The sequence below is a fragment of the Lepus europaeus genome, chromosome 6 (genome assembly GCF_033115175.1).
Source record: "Lepus europaeus isolate LE1 chromosome 6, mLepTim1.pri, whole genome shotgun sequence".
NCBI lineage: Eukaryota > Metazoa > Chordata > Mammalia > Lagomorpha > Leporidae > Lepus > Lepus europaeus.
The window spans coordinates 99,642,683-99,663,713 of NC_084832.1; the positions used below are offsets into that span (position 1 = coordinate 99,642,683).

General features: G+C 50.0%; 1 protein-coding gene and 1 pseudogene across 2 annotated transcripts in view; one reads left to right on the forward strand and one right to left on the reverse strand.

Moving 5' to 3' along the window:
- Positions 1-21,031, forward strand: part of ANO2 (anoctamin 2) — a 353,918-nt gene that overhangs the window by 269,895 nt on the left and 62,992 nt on the right. For both annotated transcript variants that reach the window (XM_062195454.1, XM_062195453.1), the window contains one exon: positions 11,107-11,302. In XM_062195454.1, the coding sequence (XP_062051438.1) occupies positions 11,107-11,302 (196 nt within the window). The remainder of the gene's footprint in view (positions 1-11,106; positions 11,303-21,031) is intronic.
- LOC133762565 (cleavage and polyadenylation specificity factor subunit 5-like) lies at positions 4,593-6,405 on the reverse strand (annotated as a pseudogene).

The window sequence follows — 21,031 nt, forward strand, 5'->3', positions numbered from 1 at the left end:
GTGTTTATAACAACTTTAACTCGTAAAGAATTAGTCTCAAAATACATAAAGAATTATAAACCAATAGAAGAAGACAACAATCCAGTAAAAACTAAAAAAATAAAAAGACAGGATTTCACAAAAGAGGAACTCCAAATGCCCAACCAAACCACGAAAGGGTACTTAATCTCATTAGTAATCATGGATATTCTAATTTAAACTACACTGAAATACCACCCACACCCAACACATAGCTTTTAATTTAAACAGTACAAAGTGTAAGAAAGGGTGCAGCGCAAAAGAAACTGAAGCACTGGCTGGTGGTAGTGTAAATTGGGAAGAAACAAACAGCTTTGCAGACAGTTTGGTGTTATCTAGTCAAACTGAACATTCAACTGGAGGCCCAGAATCACCACTCCTGGGTATAGTGGAAGTGGGGCTGCCGGGACTTGAACTAGTGCCCATATGGGATGCCAGTGTTACAGGCGGCGGCTTTCCCTGCTAAGCCACAGCACCGCCCCTCGCCCCTACTTTATTTTTCAAATGAAGGAACAATACTGGGCATGATGGGTATATGCCCACCACTCCTGGGTATATGCCCCAGGAAAGTGATGTGTACCAAATGCAGTTCTAGGAATGTTTAAGGAGGTGGACATTGGGCATGGCGGCTAAGGTGATTCCTGGGAGGCCCACATCACATATCAGAGTGCCTGGGTTTGGTCCTAGTTCCTTTGTTTTCCATCCAGCTTCCTACTAATGTGCATCCTGGGAGGCAGCAGATGATGAATCATGTACTTGGGTCTGTGTTCTCCGCATGGGAGACTTGGATTGAGTTCCCAGCTCCTAGCTTCAACCTGGCCCAGCCCAGTTCTTGTAGGAATTTGGGGAATGAACTGATGAAGGATGGACGGACTCTCTCTCTCTCTCTCTCTCTCTTCCTCCCTCCCTCCCTCCCTCCTTCTTTATATATCTACCTTTCAAATTAAGTAAAAAATTTACTTTTAAAGGAATGTCTATAGAAATGCTGTTTATAAAAATCCCAACCTGGAAGCATTCCAAATGTCTTTCTGTGCCAGAATTGATTGAGCTATACTCCATAGTCATGCAAATGAGTAAATAGCTGTAAATATTAGACACTTCGTGAGAAAAGTCAGAAGTATAGTTTGAGTCTCTTCATACACAGTTCAGAAAGAGGCAATATTAAACTGCATATATTTTATTTATTTATTTATCTTTGAGACAAAGAAAGACAGGAAAGAGAGAGGGAGGGGGGAACACACTCCCATCTCTGATTCACCTTCCCAAATGGCCGGGGCTCTCCTGGAGCCAAAGCTGGAAGCTGAGAACCCTATCCAGGTCTCCACTTGGGCCATCACTGCTGCCTCTCAGGGTACTCCTTAGCAGGAGGCTGGGGTGAGGAGCTGGAGTAAAAAATAGAGCCCAGGCACTGTGCCCGAAGTGGAACATGGGCATCCTAATCGGAGCCTTAACTGTCCCTAAACTATATTGTTTAAGGATGCATACTACGTGCTTACCACTATGAAGACAAGCTAGGAAATGATGACTGCACATGAGCAGGGTGGTTGGATCAAAGGGGTGGGAGTCTGTGTGTACATGGTGGGGAGGGGGACATTCAGAGGAGAGGCCATGTTGGTCTGGGTTATGCCAGTGTTTGCTTTATTGATTAAATTGTGTGTGCATGTGTATGTGTGTGCATAAAATGAATTTTTCTGTGTGTTTGCAAATAAAAAGTACACAAAATATATACATTAAATAGGTTGTTCTTGGAAGTCCTCATTAAGATGATATTTTCTTTTAAATTTGTCTTCTTTATTTGAGAAGCAGAGAGAGAGAGAGAGAGAGAGAGAAACGCACACACACACACACAAAGAGAGAGAGAGAGAGAGAGAGAGAGAGAGAGAGAAGGAAGGAACTCCCATCTGCTGGTTCACTCTCAAAATGCCTGCAGTGGCTGGGACTAGGTTGGTTAACGCCTGGACTCAGGAACTCAATCCAGGTCTCCCATGTGAGTGGCAGGAACATAAAAAGTTGAGTCCCAGGGCCTGCCTTGGCAGGAAGCCCGCTGAAGTCAGGAGAGGAGTTGGGACTCGAACCCGGGCACTCTGACGTGGATGCAGGCATCTTCACAGCTATGTCAGCTGCCTGCCCCTGTGAAGATGGCATTTTTCCAAGGATCTAGAGGAGGTAAAGGGGCCAGGCGTGTGGATATTCTGGGGGCCACCTGCTGGTGGGGGAAGCAGGTGGGGGCAGGTCCTGTGGTGCATGGTGTCTGGTGAGTAGAGGGCAGCAAGCAGCAGCCTCACCTGGCCGGGGCTGAGATCCTGGGGTGAGAGAAGCTGGAACGCATGGTGGTCAGAGGTCATGGAAGCCTATAAAACAGAGAGAATTCAAAAATGAACCCCCACCCCCAAAAGCTGGATTAGCCCTTGCTGGGATACTGAGGGGATCTGGAGTGGCCCTTGCAGTGGATACAAATCTGGAGTTGAGCAGAGAGATCTGAACTGGAGACCTGGCAGCCGTGAGTGGTGTCTGAAGGCCTGGGATTGCCTGGGGGTGGTGGGTGGAGAGGGCTCTGAGTCCCAGGATGCTGCAGTGTTACTGTCTGGGGACACGAGGAGCAGGAGCCAGAGACGATTGAAGGGGAGCATCCAGGGGAGGCCTGGGAGTCCCAGAAGGCCTGGAAGTATGTGCAGGGGAGCCCGTCAGTGGTGTCAGATGCCGCTAGACATCAGGGAAGAGGACTGAAAGTAGAAGTGGTCCCCTGTGTGAGAGAAGATGTTGTGTCGTCGTCATCATCAACAAGAGCCGACAGATCATTGGGTCTCCACTGCAGACGTGTGGAAAGCGGGGTCAGAGACCTCCTAATCCAGACTTGAGTGTAGGAATTTTTTGTATTCAGATATGACATATAGGGGCTGGCATTGTGATGCATTGGGTTAAGCCTGCATCCCATGTTAGAATGCCAGTTCAAGTCCCTGGCTGCTCCACTTCCAATCCAGCTCCCTGCTGATGTGCCTGGAAAGGCAGCAGAAGACGGCACAAGTGCTTGGGCCCCTGCCGCCATGAGGAAGACCAGGTTGGAGTTCTTGGCTTCTGGATTTGGCCTGGCCCAGCCCTGGCTTTTGTGGCTATTTGGGGAATGAACCAGAAGAATGGAAGATCGATCTCTCTCTCTCCCTCCCTCCCTCTCTCTCTCTCCCTCCCTCTCTTTCTCTCTCTCATTCTCCCCTGCACTTCCGCCTTCCAAATAAATAAATAAATCTTGTTTTAAAAAAAGAGATAGTGTGTAGGGTGCATGCTTAGCCTAGTGGTTAAGATGCCTGAGTCCCACGTCGGAGAACCTGGGTTCAACCCCTGACCCCAGCTCTGACTCTTGCTAATGCAGACTCTGGAAGGCAGCAGTGATTGATCTCCATGTGGCAGACCTGGGTTGAGTTCCCAGATCTGCCCAAGCCCAGCCTTGCCCTTGGCTGTTGTTCTCTCTCTCTCTCCCCCCACCTCCCTCATCTTCCTTCCTCCCTTACTTTCTCTCAAATAAATACAAATTTAAAAAGAAATAATGTATGATTTTCCCTCTTTTTCTTAATTTCCCCTTTGCAAACTCTATCCAACTCTAAATCTTGATTTAAAAAAAAAACAAGATTCCGTATCAGATGATCTTTCTTTGTCTGGGGCTCCCCAACTGCGACCAGTAGGTGCTGAGATCTGGGCTGGGGATAGAGTGGTATGTGTGGGCTGGGCCCCTTTCCAGCCAGGTGTCCCAGGCTGGTCCTTGGTTAACCTCGTTGGCCTGGGGTAATGATCAAGAGCATTTTTTTTTTAACTCTCAGAAGTATTCTAGACTGCAGAACAAGCCACCTTCCTCTTAGATTTTTATGATTTCTTATTCGACACTATCTTTTTGTCTTTTTTTTTAAAAAAACTGTTTTTTAAAAAGCCCAGTCTTCTACATAAAAAGGTTTGGCATCACCCTAGACTCACGGGGCTGGGAAACCTGTTTTCTGCCCAGGCCCATTTGGATATTTAAAAAAATTTTTTTTAAAAATATTTTTAAAAGTGTAATGAGAAATCCTAGTTTTTCATATTAACTTTACTATTCAAACAACAGAAGGTTAAATGGGAACTTAGGGAGGCCGGCGCCGTGGCTCACTAGGCTAATCCTCTGCCTGCGGCGCCGGCACACCGGGTTCTAGTCCCGGTTGGGGCACCGGACTCTGTCCCGGTTGCTCCTCTTCCAGTCCAGCTCTCTGCTGTGGCCCGGGAAGGCAGTGGAGGATGGCCCAGGTCCTTGGGCACTGCACCTGCATGGGAGACCAGGAGAAGCACCTGGCTCCCGGCTTTGGATCGGCGCAGCGCACCGGCCGCAACGCGCTGGCCATAGTGGCAAACTTGGGGGTGAACCAATGGATAGAGGAAGACCTTTCTCTCTGTCTCTCTCTCTCTCACTGTCTAATTCTGCCTGTCAAAAAAAATGGCAACTTAGGGGAGCAGAAATAGATAAAACCAAAAGCCTCTTCTGCCACGTATATTTTCCTACTCTTTGTGTCGCTGTGCTCACAGACAGCTTCTCTGACTTTTCCTCTGTGTGTAACTCAGTTGTGTATAAAACCAAACCGGCTCAACAGCTGAGGGAGACTAGAACTGACGGGTCCATGTCCTGGAGCATCGCTGCAGTGGTTCAGCACCAGCCTGTAAGTCTAAGGGCCTGCAAACAAGGCTTCCAGAAACAGCTTCTTATGTTCCTTAGGCTTTGTAATGTGTGCAAGAGTACACGGATACTGAGGAGGTCCCAACTTCGGTCTCCACCTGGTACCAATGTCATCATCCATGATCCAGTCTTCCAGGACTCCATCTTGATGCCCTAGTGTCTCTGTCATTAAGTGTTGGGGTCTTTCAACTTCATTTTCTCCTGGGTTAAGTTCACCACCGGGTAATCTGGAGAAAGTCATTCCCGGTTGTAGCAGAGACCCACAGGGTAGCGGTGCCCCTGTACACTGCCTTCTCCAGTGCTCCTCATTCCAATTGCATCAGATTCCTCCCTCATGTGCGCTGAGCTCTGGCTGCAACATAGGGAGGCTCCTTTGTACCAAAAGCCCAACTGGTAAGAGGATAAAGCCTGATGCTGCACTCCAGGATGAGCGGCTTGGTCTGCTGCATGTACTTGTTGTGGAACTGGTTGACCCCTTGGGGCCAGCCAGTCTGCAAGCTACTGGGCAGTGCACAGACATGCTGGTGAGCTCTGGCACTGGTGGTGAGCAAAAACGAGCAAGGGCAGATTTGTGACTCTCTCAGTAGCCACCGCCCGCCATTACTGTTTGGACATTTGTGACATCATTCATGGGCCATACAACATTATCAGCTTAAATTAGCTTGCTAGACATTTATTGAATTTCTAGTCCTGCCTCAGATGCCTTAGCAGTAACAGAACAAATGATTTCATGGCCTTAATCAACCTGTGGGCTGGACATTCCCTACCCATGCTGTTGCAAAGGGAGGGGCCTGAGAGGAAGAGTTCTGGGTGATTAGGAAAGAGTAATTTTTGTCATGAAATTAGGGTGAGCCCAAGCCACCTTTGTAATAAAACCTGGTATTGCTCCTCTCATTCCCTCCTCTACCCCCTGTGGCTAAGCCTGGGCAGAAGATGCCAGGCCTCAGAGAGTAGAAGGGTTTGGGGATGCCAGTCTGCCAGTACCAGGTAAGGATGCTTTTCATGGGTAATGAGAGCAAAGAAATACCCCAGAGCCAGTTCACCTTCCCCATCATGTTGGAGGCCGGCATGGGATAGTGGGTTTTCTCTTTCTTACCCAACTACATGTGTTGAGCTGAAGTTTCTTTCCATTATGATTTTTAAAATTTATTTACTTGCTTATTTTGGAGGGGGGAGGGAGAAAGAGAGAGAGAGAGAGAGAGAGAGAGAGAGAGAGAGAGAGAGGTGAGAACTCTTATCTACTGATTCACTCCCCAAATGCCCATAATAGAGGCCAAAACAGGGAGCCAGGAACTCAACCCAGCTTTCCCAGATGAGTGGCAGGGACCCAATTATTTGAGCCACCACCTGCTGCCTCCCAGGGTGTGCATTAGTAGGAAGCTGGAGTGAAGGGTGGAACCAGGACTTGAACCCAAGCACTCCTATATGGGATGCAAGCATCCCAAACTGTCTAAATGGTTGTGCCCAATGCCCAATGCCCATGCCCAATTTCTTTCCTTTTTGAATTGACCGCCCCACCTTTATTTTTTTTTATATAAAGGAGGAGATGTTCAGAGACAATGTCCTTCCTCTAACATTAGGGGGCTGAGCTTTCTTCCCATGCCCAACACCACCACTTACTTGGACTTGTGGATGGGGAAGCCACCAACAGAAGCCCTCCTAGGTTGCTTGGACACGCAGCCTTCCCACTGCCCCATTCAGACCATAAGGACACTTTTTGTTTTCAAAGAAACCTAAGTCGACTCTTGCCATTCCTCTGCTCAGAACTTTCTCATGGCTTCCTTATGAGAAGCCAACATCACTACATGGCTGACTCCTCCCCGTCACCACCCACCCTCCTCCCCCCATGCCCTTGTTTTGCCTTATTTGGCTCTGCAGTGTTTAGCACACCACAGGTTCTGTATCTAGTGTGTTTCCTATTTGCTGGTTTATTGTCTATCTTTCCCCACTGGGAGACCAACACCGCAAGGGCAGTGATTCCTGTTTCTTTCACTGTTGTCTCCCTGCTGTCTATAATTGTGACTAGCACATGAGGGGTGTTTAACATATACTTTATGAATGAATGATTGAAGGAATGAATGGGCCCATTAATTGAATAGGTGCAGAGGCCGCTTAGTAAGTCAAGATGAAGTTGGCAGTGTGTACTTTTTTAGTTGAGCTACTACTGCTGTGTGCTGTGCCTTGGACTGGATACTGTCTCCCTGGACACCTCACCCGATGTTGCTTCTGCCTTGTGCATTTCTACTTGCGCCTCCTCCCTTTTCTGAAACATTCCTCCTTCTCCTTCTTCTTTCTTCCAAGCTTTTCCCATAGGAATGGACACAAGCTTTCTCCTTGGAGATTTCTCTGGCTGATCCCCCTGCTGTTTGCTCGGAGCGTATGGAAGCTCATGAACAGAGCCCTGTGCCGCTGTCCAGCTGTGACTTGTGTGTGTGTATGTGTGTGTGTGCACAAGGGGTTTCTCAACTTCACTTCGGAATTCAGATCTGGGAGGATGGGGAACAGGCCAGCTTGCCTTCCTGTTTCTCGGTGTCAAATAGAACTTGTGGCCCGGCTTCCATTGCAAATTGTTTGTCTCAGAAGTAAAGTTACAGGATTAAAATACCAAAAGTCACTGGGACCATGATAAAATAATCCCGTGCAGGGCAGCCGTGTCCTCCAGAGCCAAGGATCAGCAGCCCTTCACTATACCGGCTGCACCCATGAGGCACCACCACTAAATGGCATAAGCCATCAAATATGGCTCAAGGCCCAGTCTCCTTTTGGCCTCATCTCCTTGTGGAAGATGGATCACAAACATGGAGTAACCCAGTGCAGAAAGTGGTCAGAAAATATTTGTTCAGTTAATAAACAAAACCACTAATGAGGCCTCAAGTGTTGGAAATAGTCCTGGATTTAGTGCTAGCAGGCCTGAGTTGTACTCCCAGGATGGGGCTGTAGATTTTAGAATCGTAAAGCAGTTTGAATTCAGGATTGTCATTAATTCCCATGTACAGAAGGCGTATCTTGCATGGTTGCCAAAATGATTACTGCTAAGGCAGATAGACACTGAATAACACAAAGTCCGTTTTATAATAAAACATTGATTATGTTGTGGAATGTATTGAAAACTTGTATCCAAAAAACACAACACAACACAGTGCACAGCCGAACACCAGGTGTCTCCCTTTGTGAGCTCAAAATTCAAAGTACGGTGTCTACTGATTGCACATTGTTTTTGTAATATTGTAAAGTGGAAAACCCCGAAGTCAAATCACTGCAATATAAGGGTCTGTATAGAAGGTCCAAGGCTGTATGTAGGTGACCCCTAAAGCCTAAAATTCTTTAATTGCTCCCAGGATTCAGGAGACCTGGGTGGTATGACATGGCTGTGGCCTTGAGCAACCGACTTCGCTTTTCCACACTTGTTTCACCATCTTCAAGATGGTCATGGGGCTGGGAATGCTTTTGAGCCTCTGCAGCTTGAAAACTGTGAATGGTGAGGTGCTGTGGGCACCACAGGGGGACAGGTTCAGAACCTGAGTTATGCACGGGGATAGAAAGTCAAGGCCAGAGAAGGTAAGATAGCCTTGAGCAATCAGAGGACTGGGGAGGGCTGTGTGGGAGGGATGAAGGTGGGGCCAGGCAGGAGGGCAGGAGGGAGGGAGGGAGGGAGTCTGCTCTGAGTGACTGGAGCAGTGCTCTGACCCTGCAGGAGGAATCTGGTTAAAATGCACACTCCAAGTCCAGAGCTGTGATTGAGATTTTGCCTTTGAATCATGCTCCCCATGGGTGCCGTGCGTCCAGGGAGCACACTTTGAGTAGCAAGGGAAGGTGTTCTTTTGCAGGGTAGCAGCCCAGAGCCTCCTACAGCACTGTGGAGTACATCTCCTCCCCAGTCTTTCCTTCATGCTCCTCACCCAAGATCCTAAAGCAGAGGCTGTGTTTAATCATTGTTTTCTTCTCAACCCCAGGCCAAACACACACTCTCTTTCACCCTCCCTCCCCCGGTCTCTCTCTCTCCTCCTACATGCCCCATCACTAGTCCTGACTGCAAAAGTGATTCTGGGGAGGAAGACTCTCACAGAGTGTTTTCCAGGCCCCTAACTATCTGGCAGTGACAATCCCAGGGGAGTGGGAAGTGACAAAGTCTCTGTTGTTGCAGGGGGGTGATGTCACATCCAGGTTTTCCCACTTCCATGGGAGTCATCCCTGCTTAGTCCAGGAGGCTGATGGTTTAGCTACACTGGCCTCAGCAGAGGGGCCTCCCGCCATGTGTGTTTTTCCCATCTAATCTCTGCTGCACACACACACACACACACACGCACACCCTGCACCCCAGGACCCCCCTGCCTTCCTAACCCAGGGCTTCTTTTTCACACTGCAGCTCCCAGGGCAAGTGCGAACATTTATAAAGCATGCCGTGGGAAGCAGCTGAGTCTGCCCCAGCAGCCCGGCACCCCGCAGTGGTCCAAGGACATCTACATCTTGACCCACCTGCGACCCATTCTCAGCCTGCTAGCCTGTCACTCACACAGCCAGATCCCTGTTCCCTCCCCAACCCCTGTCCTGCCCTCCTCTCCTCTCTGGAATGTGTGGTCCAGCCCAGGGGCGACGCCCACCTGTCCTTTCCTCTCCCCAAGTTTTTCCATTTAGCCTTTCATGGCTATCACTTCTGTCCCTTGTCCCTTTTGCCCTGGAGGAAATGTGACCTATGGAAAGCTTTAAGAAAGAGCTCCCTGGACTGAAGCAAAGTAGAATTTGCTCTGGGCAGGGCAAGCCTATGTAGCAGGTCTCTTCCCTCTGTCCGCTCTGAGAGGACCCCTCGGGGCACTTGCTGCATATGGAAACCTTGTGCTTCCTGGAGATGGTCCTTCCTTGGTTGCTAGAGGGAACACAGTGGGTGTAGGCAAAGGGCAGGGCTGTTGGCTCTATCCAAGTATAGGAGACCCCTGGTTATCCCCAGATTCCAGCAAGAAGAAATGGGAGACCCTTAAAGACAAGGGAAACAGCAGCAAGAGCTATTTGAGCAAAGGACAAGTCTGAGTCCTTTATTTCTTTTTTTTTTTTTTTTTTTTTGACAGGCAGAGTGGACAGTGAGAGAGAGAGAGAGACAGAGAGAAAGGTCTTCCTTTGCCGTTGGTTCACCCTCCAATGGCCGCCGCGGTAGCGCGCTGCGGCCGGCGCACCGCGCTGTTCCGATGGCAGGAGCCAGGTGCTTGTCCTGGTCTCCCATGGGGTGCAGAGCCCAAACACTTGGGCCATCCTCCACTGCACTCCCTGGCCACAGCAGAGAGCTGGCCTGGAAGAGGGGCAACCGGGACAGGATCGGTGCCCCGACCGGGACTAGAACCCGGTGTGCCGGCGCCGCAAGGCGGAGGATTAGCCTGTTGAGCCACGGCGCCGGCCTGAGTCCTTTATTTCAAGTTGCCTGGGAGCGAAGTCTCAGGGTGGTGACTGGTTAACCCTGGGAGTCTGAAAAAGCTCGCTCCTCATTTACCTCTCCTGCTTCTCCTTTGAGCAGCCTTACCTTCCCCACCCGTCAGGCTGAAACTCATGTTTTCTCAGCTCTCGTACCTGCAGTGGCTCCCTGCTTCCTCTCATGGGTGGAGGGGCCAGTTTCAAACACAAACTCATCCCTGAGCAGCCAGATCAGCTTGCTCCCCTTGCTTGGAGGCCCCTTCAGCAACTGCACTTTTTTTTTGACAGGCAGAGTTAGACAGTGAGAGAAAGACAGAGAGAAAGGTCTTCCTTCCGTTGGTTCACCCCCCAAATGGCTGCTACGGCCGGCGCGTTGCACCGCTCCGAAGCCAGATGCCAGGTGCTTCCTCCTGGTCTCCCATGCAGGTGCAGGGCCCAGGGACTTGGGCCGTCCTCCACTGCACTCCCAGGCCACAGCAGAGAGCTGATCTGGAAGAGGAGCAACTGGGACAGAATCCGGCACCCAGACTGGGACTAGAACCCAGGGTGCCGGCACTGCAGGCGGAGGATTAGCCCAGCGAGCTGTGGCTCCAGCCTAGCAACTGCACTCTTCACTTGGCCCTTCAGACACCGTTGGTATTCTTCGGTGTGGTGTTATTCAGAAATAAGGAGTTCATCTCACTTCCCTGCAAAGCTTCCTAGTGAAAGAAATCGCATCCCGTAGGATGTGTATTCATGAGTGTCCGGTATTTTCACCCTTATTTGTGAATATGTTGGAGACCCTTGGAAATCTGATGAAGACACCAGCTCTTGGAACATATTCCTGCACTAGGAATTCTGCGTCAGAGTCTGGAGGGTTTACACTTCCCTTGGTGTGCACTAAAGGATTCCAGATTATATCTGCTAGCAGCAGTAGCAAACAGTACTGTTGTCGAACAAAGAGTCGGTGCTCAATAATTGATTGCTGACGTATGCTTCTCCTTGTTTTCCCTGAACAGATCGCCCTGACATTCTCCATTGTTTTTGGGGTGATTGTGTATCGGATCACAACCGCAGCCGCCCTGTCTCTCAACAAGGCCACCCGCTCCAACGTGCGAGTGACGGTGACGGCGACGGCGGTCATCATCAACCTCGTGGTCATCCTCATCCTCGACGAGATCTACGGCGCCGTGGCCAAGTGGCTCACCAAAATCGGTACAGTGTCTCCAAAGCTTGTGTTTGTCTGGGCCTCTTCAAACGTAGTCGATTCAGTATGCGCAAGGTGTTTGGTGGCAGTGACTCAAAATCCAAGCGACAGGGTCAGGATTCTGGGTAGCATGCATTGGAAGAATGAGGAGGTATGTTTGTGTGCTTGTGCGTCCTGCCCAAAGGATTTCTCTTCCTGTACAGTCCTTGACCAATCAATCATCCTTTGGTCCGGGTTGATCGCCTCACATGACTGGAAATTCACTATCCCCTAAGATCAATTCACGGAACCTATTCTTTGTAGCCTAACCTAGAAGCAAAGCAGCTTAGGCTCTTCCTGTGAAAACGTGTAGAGCTTTAGCTCTCCCCGTTTTCCCAGCAGCATGTACAAAGTCAACAAAAGCCCTTGATGCTTATCTATCCCAGAAAATCCACACATTCGCCAGGACCGAGCAGACCTCAAAGAGGCATATCAGACTTCCCAAGCTTCAAGCCAGTGAGAAAAATGCAGTGGCCTCCACATGCAGCCGCGTCATTTGAGCCACCGCCTGCTGTTGCCTGAGCTGCACACGGTGCGGTCTGTGCCTATCAGATGGGGGCAGGGTGAGAGTGAGCCCTGTCCTCATTGCATTTATTCTGGGTGGCCGGGCCGCACCCTTTCCCCATTTGAATTTGGAGAATTTCCTTCTTGGGCTCTGGGGACCTGGAACCCCAGCCTTTTCCTGACCTCGTAGGGAAGTTGACTTATTGAGACATTGTCTTTCATTCACTAACTAGATTGGAGACAGACACTGGAGAAGGTAGCTGCCTGATTAAGAGACTGCCCATGAGGAGTGGAGAATTCCAGACAGTTTCTTTGTTGGTGCCTTTCCCCAGGTTGGCATTACTCTTGCATCACATAGGCTGTGCCTATTTGGCTTCTGGCAAAAGTTTCCTCTGTAGAAGGGCTGTTCTGCTTTCTTCAGGTGTGGCCGCACTTGCACTATTTGTGTTCTGTTATGAGTTTATGGAGAAAAAGAAGAGAGACTTTTAGTTCAATGTGCTTAGAGATGCACTGCACAGGATCCTATGGTACACTTAGGAGGTGCATCCAAGTCTCCTGCAGGCTCAGGGGAAGCTTGGAGACCACGGCATTGGCTGGAAGAGCTCAGAAACAAGTGGTGGTGACCCAGGCAGGTGGGCAGGGAGGAGGGGGATGGGCAGAAGGAGAAGAAGATTCCTGGCAGACTGATCAAAAGGAGAAATATGGCCTGGAAGGGACAGACCAGATCTCTTGGGGGTCAGGAAAGGCACACAGAGAAGTGAGCCACTTGGGTCAAAGGAGAGAGTTTTGGTAGATCCAAATGCCAAAGTGGAACTCAGTATATGAGAGAAAGAAAAAAATGATTCTTGTCCAGGAGACAGGGCAGCCCAGAGCAATGGCTTCTCTAGGAACCATGGCATGGCCAAGGCACAGTGGGATTGGGGGCTGGGCCCAGGGAGTTGACTGACACCTGTTTTTTGTTTGTTTTTGGTAGAAGAGCTTGAATGCCAGGCTGGGAACTCTGTGCTTATTCTCAGAGACAATAAGAAAAATTTGTGTCTCCTTCTAGATGGACAAAAAAAAAAAAAAGACACGCTACTCTCCCTTCTATCATTGAAGGGCAGAAATGAGAGAGACAGGGGAGACAAAGCAGGGCATTGCAACCTATCATATGCATGTGGAGAAACTGTGGGGTGGAAAGAGCTGTCTCTTATCTCCTCACCTCCATCCTGACCCTACCCCACTGAGGATTATTTGAGGAATGTGACATGCTTGGAGCTATGTGCTTGCAGAATTACTCAGGTAGGGGTGCAGGTGCAGGGGAATTGGGAGAGGGAGAAGATCTAATTTAAAGGAGGTTGTGGACAGGAAGTGGGGAAGAGAGGAACAGGAAATTGGTGAGGAAGTAGCAGTTCCTTCCTGCTGTCCATTTGTGTGTCGCTCACAGTTCCAGGGAGCGGTCATGATGAAAGGGAGAGTGATCAGTAATCAAGGACTCATTAATAAGTCTTCAGCGAGCATTTTTTGTGGGTAAGGCGGGGCATGTGATCCACAGCAGTGATCAGAAACCAGTCTCTGCCTTGTGAAGCCATAGCCACTTTAACAGCACACTCCCTCATATAGAAAGTTCAGGCTCGTCTGGCTAGTTAAACAAATTCCCAGGACTCCTCAAGAAAGTTTGTGCACCAGAAGAGGGCTGAAATTCTAATAAGTGCATGTTGTTCTTTGTGGTGGCAGTCATTCATAAAGTATTTACATAAAAATATTCTGTTAGCCCATTTCTTGTTCACAAAAAATTTCTGTGGCCAGCCGGGATGTATTATGGCCTCATTTTACTAAGGTTCAAACTCAGAGTCTACTTCTAGCATGCCAATACCCTTGTACTGTTTTGATGTGTCTTGTAGCTTCTATTGGAGTGGTGTGTTGGGTCTCTGCACTCAAGAACCCAGGCAGACATCTCCCTGGGCTCCTGCTCTTACCCGTCTCAGACTATTTGTTTCCAGAGAGCTCAAAGAGACGCTGTTGTATAGTGGGAGAACCATTGCACTGGAGAATCAAGTGGAACAAACCTTCAGGTTCTAGACCTGGCTCCTCCTCCCTCCCACCCACCCCCAACTGTGTGGCGCTGGGCGGCAGAGAGCTTTTCTGGACCAGGTGATATTGGTCCTTTCTTCATCATTTTCCTCCTACCATCCAGTGGTCCTCACACTGCTTCAGAGACGGATGACTCAGCCTCTGTCTTCAGCCTCTCTCCATGGCCCTGTCTCTTGGAAAGCCTACCCTGACCAGCCTTTCCCAGGCAGTGGGTTTGAGGGTATCACCCCCAGGCAGCTGCCTCGGGAAGCTTCCCTTTGCTTTTGCGGACTAGCAGTTGAGGCTCTCCATCACCTTCTTCCTACTGCTGTCCTCCACCCCAGCTGACCCAATTAGCTAATGGTCACCTCTGGCCACCCCATGGGTTCTCATGCTGCTGGAGCTGCGATAGCAACCCTCGTGATCCTACCTTTCACAGGCCTCTCAGGACCTCCTCCTCTGTGAATCCTTTCCTGTCACTCAACCCTCAGTGATCCTCCCTACTCACCCCTGACTCACACACACACACACACACACACACACACCTTTGCTCCCCTTGCACAGATCCTACAGATCCTCATTACGTGCTCACCATCATCTCTTTGCTGAGTTCCGCTTTATGCCAGGCACAATGCTGCGAGCCCAGCAGTCAGTAAAGACACGGTCCCTGCTCTTACTATCTCTACCTTGCAGTAAGAGGAAGATGGTGAACAGGAGCTCTTGGTGGAGTGTAAGACAGATGCGATACAGAGAGGGGTTTGAGCCAGGCATGTTGGATCAGGTGCTTGGGAAAGGCTTACTGAGGTAGTCACGTTCTAGCTGAGTCCTGAGTGACTGGAAGGCACCAACTGAAAAAGCAAAGGCTGCCAGGTGAAAATGAACTTGGCATTATGAACTTGGAGCATATCACCTCCACTGCTCATTGGATGTTGATCATATACTGTGTTATCTTCTTGCTTGTCTTTGTCTATGTGTTCCCAGGGTTGGCATAGTCTCAACTCTGCTAGGGCAATAAGTTCACCTTCACGTTCATCTGCTGGGGTAATAAATCCATGTTACGGCTGCATGACATCAAGCTGCTTCATGTTCTTGATCACACTACACGCTCAGGGGAACCAGGTGGGGTCTGGACAGCACACAGATGCTCAGGAACCAGGCTGAAGAAGACCGCTATGGACTCCATGTGAGAGAACCAGACCTTGCAGGTGGATGAAAGCTATCGAATCCTTCAGCCTGTGTCATCCATTCCTTCTGCCCACAGCTCACTGGTTAGAGCCAGCCTAAAGACAAAGAGGCTGGAACATGCATGGGAATGCGCAAAATTCCATGAGCAGAGAAGGTCTGGGCCGCTTGCTCCAACCATGCTGCAAGATCCTGGAGAGTGGTGACTGCCCTTCATTGCATTTAATTCACTTATTTATATTGGAGGGGAAGAGAGAGATTTAGTCAGAAAAAGCTCCCATCCACTGGTTGACTCCCCAAATGCCTGCAATGAGTGGAACTGGCCCAGGGTCAAATACAGAGCTGGAACTTAGTCCAGGCTTCCCATGTGGGTTGCAGGAACCCAATGACTTGAGCCATCACTGCTGCTTCTCAAAGTCTGCATAGCAGGAAGCTGGATCAGGGACTGGAGCTGGGGATTGAACCAGGCATTCTGTTGGGGGATGTAGGCTTCCTAACTGGAGTCATAACCACATCCCTGTTTCATTATTTTTAGCACCTACATAGTGCCTGGCTCATGGTAAATCTTAGCACAGATTTGTTGGTGCCATTATTGGTGATATGCATCTCTCTCTTTATTGATGCAGTCAATAATATATTTTTCCAAAGAATTCCCATGGGCAAGGAAGGCATCCTATAAGCCACAGTAAAGACTATAGTGAGCATTTGTGTATTGATTATTTCAACTGTGCCAGCCTCCAAAAGGATTCAAGGAAATCCCGAGATCATTGGAGCAAAGGCAAAGGGGCTGACCAAGGACATCAGAGGACACGAAGTTTCCTTAGTGGCACACGGTACCAGAGATGATCCCACAAAGCAGGAGGTGGCGACATTATCATAACTACATGGTCCCCCAGGCCTCCACGGGGACATAAATTGTGGCTAGTGCCACCTTATGGAATGTGAAGTCTGCCAGGCTTGGGGGCTTCCTTTGTCCTTCTTGCACTGGGTTTAATACCCATCTGGCCTCCTGCCTCACATCTCCTGAGAGCAGAGGAGGCTGTGGCTATGTACTTTGCATGCCAGGTGCACACAGCTGGTATAAACAACCCCTGCAAGATCTCCCAGTGCTTCCTGCAAGGCTGGGTGATGCAAGAGCGGTTTCCTTGGAGCATCCTCCAGTAGGTCTCCTCATTAGGCCTATGGAGCTCCATTTGTGTCCAAAATATTTATGACAAATGACACAATTTGTTAAATGCCTTGAGAGTGATCAGCTTGGCAGTGGTGAAAAATAAACAGTCATTGTCTCCTTGGCTGCATAATAACGCGATGGCTCGGGTGTAAGGCACGCTATCACGTGGCGGGACTGTGCCGAGGCCCAGAATGGCGGGAGGGGGGTTTCTAGGGAAACAGAAGAAGCTTTGGCGCCTTGTCTGAGAGGGAGCCTGGCCAGCCAAGTCACAGGAGACACAGCGTGCAGCTGGGTTCAGCAAGCATCGCTCGTTGGGGCTTTGGCGCGTGGAAGGTGAAGCTCCCAGTGACTGGAGGACGAGGTCTGCCTTAGGCCCCGGTGATGTGTTCAGCCCTGGAGGAGTTACCAGCGATGGTCATGGAGAATGCAGTTGGGTTCTCAGGAGCAAGCATAGCAGGGCCCCAGACACACAGGCAAACAGACAGGGCTCAGACAGGATGAGAGCCTTGGGCTCGAGGCAGGGGAACAAGGGAAACCAAGATAATCAGCTTGTCACCTGCTGCTCTCTGAGCTGGGGCCCAGGAGTACACTGGGCCATTGAGGGGCTTCTGAGCCCCTGAAGACCATAGGTTCTGATTGCAGCTGACACGGGCGTGGGTCAGGCATGGCTGGGAAGCGGGCTCTGTTTCTTTGGTAGGTTTGGGAAATTCTTGTAGTTTTGGAAGAGGCAGGGCTGGCAGCAAGTTCCAGGGCTCAACCATTACGGTGCCATCAGTTCACCTCTCTAGACATCTTCCTCTAGCTCCTCCTCTTCCCCTTCCTGTCAACCGTCTGTGCCAGGTGCTGGGTGCTGGTGGAGCTGCACAGTTCATCCCTCCCTCTCCAGCCACAGGGCTGGGCTTAGTGCAGCAGCTTGTTGAGCCAGATCGCAGTCTCTCCTGTGCGTGTAAGTGGTTCAGTCACTACTGATGGGAGGGTCAACTGAGCGTCCACTCCTGCGTGTCAGCCGCACAGATGCTCCTATCGTGGGAGCAGGGACACGGGCAGAAGGAGGGCTGGGGGAAAGGACCTGAGTTTTATTGAGTGCCCACCTCGGCCCAGGCACTAGTAGACATTATGCACACTTTGACCCAAATCGTGTTCCCAGGAAGTCTAGGAATTGGTGCTTTTTTTGATTTTACTTATAAGAAGGCCATAGAGGTTTAGATACTTGACCAAGGCAAATAGTTAATAGCATTGTGCATGTGCATATACACACACACACATACATACATACATACACGCAGCCTACTCTGTACCAAACACTGTTCCAATATAAGACAGTGTATTACATCCTCAAACCAGCCTCAGTGGTGTAGGTAACCTTAAGATTCCCATTTCATAGATGGGAAGACAGAGGCATAGAGAGGTTAGCATCAGGCCCAAGAGAATAGAGCGGTAAGTGGTGAGTCTGGCCTCAGCGTCTTGCTAAGATTGTGCTGCTCTCCTGCCTTGTCACACATTGCTGTGCTCCTGCCTCAAGAAATTTCAGATCTGTTGGGAAAGCAACGGGAACCACAGCAGTGTCTCCAGAAGACGTAAAATGCACTCCCACCAGGGAATGACGGGGTGGGGGCATCTCTGGGGTCAGGGACAGCCAAGTGGATCCGATGCCCCCTGCAGAGCAGGCAGCGTCTGAGTCCAGTCACCTGTCTCAGATCTGCATGGGTGATCAGAGGATCACAGACTTAAGGGCCTTGCATACTTTACTGAGTTTATTTCAAATAAAGCTTATTTTCATTTTTCAATGAAAATTATTTTAGATGGAGAGAGGAGAGAGATCCAATGAGCTGTTTCACCCCCTAAATGCCCACAGCGGTAATGTCACGTGGGTGACATGGATCCGACTACTTGGGCCATCACTGCTGTCTCCCAGGTTCTGTGTTAGCAGGAAGCTGGGGCCAGGACCACACTCAGACCCTCTGATGTACGACACAGGCTTCCTAAGCAGTGTCTTAGCTGCTAAGCCACAATGCCTACCCAAGAAGGAAACTTCAAGAACATGGGAATGCCGTCAGGAAGTGTTATATCTAAAATGTTCCTCCTCTTCTCAGCAAAGGAGATGAAGGCAAGGAAGAAGGAAGAAAGGAAGAGGGGAGGGCTCATCTGTGCCAAAGACACCCATTGGCTGCCTGGGTGACAACAGCTCCGTGAAAGGAATTTTGGGTACATGTGGATGGATCTCATTTCCCATCAGCTGTGGACAATGTGTGTTTTTAGGGTGTGGGGTGAAAGTGTGGACTTATTGAACTCATTGCCCTGGCCCAGGGAGTGAGCTGGCTACAGTGGGATATGCTCAGGACCAGACAGGAGCAAGGGCTCACGTGGGCCCAGGTGCGGGCCACAGAGGGGCCGTACGCCTTCCTGAGGGGAGCCCTTAGTGCTGGGGATTTGTAACCCCGCTGGAGCCTTAGGTCTGTGGGGTGCACGCCCTTTTTGCTTTGCCACCAGCTCCTAGCTCGCTGGGTGGCCCTGGGTAACTGGGAGGAAGATCCTCTGGCTGCCCCATCTGTGCAGGCCGTGGAAGACGTGGCTAGAGCAGAGTCCCCGTTGTCTGAGGCCCCCGCAGAGATGCTGGGGTAATTGATTGTCCATGTTGTCTGGGAAGGAGAGGGGGCTGCCGAGAGGCTGTTACTATTAATGAAAAGGGCATGGTCGTGGTTACAGCAGCTCCAAGTGTGTGGGGCAGTTCACCCCAGTGACAGGAGACTGTTGGAAGTCACATCGATCTGTACGATGGTTTCACTGGGGACAGTTCCTCCCCAAGCCTGAACTTGTGCCATGCACCCATCGCTTCCATTTTCTACCGAGTCCCTGAGACCATCATCTCTGGATAGAAGAAATCCCATAAAAGTCCTCTCCCTCTCTGACTTTCCTTTGACCCCGGACACTTAGATTCTGCAGAAGAGAAGAGAAAGGGCTACTGGTGGTCATTTCCTGTTTGCCACCTCTTCTTCCCAGATCCCTTCTCCACCTGGCGCGGGCACTGGGGCCCTTCTTCACTGCTTCTCCCTGCGGTAGTCACAGCTCACACACCACCAGTCCTCCTTCTCGGTCCTTGGGCCCCAGGCACACTGTTTCCACTCCTTTTCCCAGTGCTTGTCTAAGTAGTGCTCTCATTAGGGTCCCTTCTGTGGTCCAGCGAGTGAATTGTGCTTCCTGTTGGGATCCTGCTTGGTGGCGGGGTCAGACTGGCACCTGTACTTCAACAGGGAGACACCCGGGGTGTGAGCAGCCCTTCGCTCCCTCTGGGCTCACTACTGCCAGCATTGCCCTTGCATACTGAGGCATCCCTTCTGGCAGACGAGGCTGGACCACTGCTGAGATGGCCTCTCCGTACTGCGGGTCCTGGAGAGGCCACTGGGTGTGGCAAGGGAGAGTCTTTCCTTCGAGGAGGGCTCCGCTCAGGGGCTGCTGCTGTCAGGTGCTGACATGCACCCCTCCACTCCATCTCCAGGACACCAATCAGTATGCAGACCTAGAACCCAGAGCTCTCTGCTCCCGAGATACCCATGCTCAGAACATTAAGCTTGTTTATAAAGTTTTTTTTTCTTCTTTCTTTTTTATTTCATAAATGTGAATTTACAAAGTGGCCCTCCCCTCTCCCTCTCCCATCCCACCCTTTGTCGAGTTTCATTTTCAATTACCTTCATATACTGAAGATCAACTTAGTATATACTAAGCAAGGATTTCAACAGGCTGCACTCACACAACCGCACAAGGTATAGGGTATTGTTCGACTAGTAGTGTTTTTAAGTTTCATAGTAAAACACATTAAGGACAGAGATCCTACGTGGGGAGCATGTACCCAGTGACTCCCGTTGTTGATTTAACAATTGGCACTCTTATTTATGACGTCAGCAATCACCCGAGACTCTTGCTATGAGCTGTCTAGGCTATGGAAGTCCCTTGAGTTCACCGACTCAGAACTTGTTTAGTCAAGGCCGTGTCACAGTGGAGGTTCCTTCCTCCCTTCAGAGAAAGGCGGCTCTCTCCGTGATGGCCTGTTCCTTCTGCTGGGGTCTTGTTCACCAGGGTCTTTCATTTAGATTGTTTTTTGCCACCATGTCATGGCTTTCCATGCCTGTGAGACTCTCATGGGCCTTTTAGCCAGATCCGAATGTCCCAAGGGTTGATTCTGAGGCAGGAGTGCTGTTTTGGGCATTTGCCATTCTATGAGTCTGCTGAGTGTCCTGCTTCCCCCGCAGGATCATTCTCTCCCTTTTAATTCTATCCTTCATTATTTGCTTACACTGGTCTTATTTGTGAAATCTCTTCGACACATACCCTATCTTTTTGATCGGTTGTGTAGTTATACTTATCACTTAAACACAACGTGGGGCCAGCGTTCGGCCTGGTGATTAAGGCGTCACATCTCACAGGAGATCTGAGAAGCCCGGCTCTGGCTCCTGACTCCACCTTCATGCTAACGCAGGCCCTGGGAGGCAGCAGTGACAGCTCAAACAATTGGGTCCCTGACATCCACATAGGAGATGGAGATTGTGTTCTTGGCTCCTGGCTTTGGGGTCCTGGCCCAGTTCTGGCCATTCCAGGCATTTGGGGAGTAAACCAGTGAATGGCAGCTCTCTGTGTCTGCCTGTTTCTGTCTCTGCCTCTCAGATTAATAAACATTTTAAAATCCCCACTACACAGATCATGATGTGTTCAGAAGTGAGGTGGTCTTTCTTGTCCCCAGTGGACATCACTACCCCAAGTGATGTCAAAGAACACACCCCAAACCTCCTAAGAG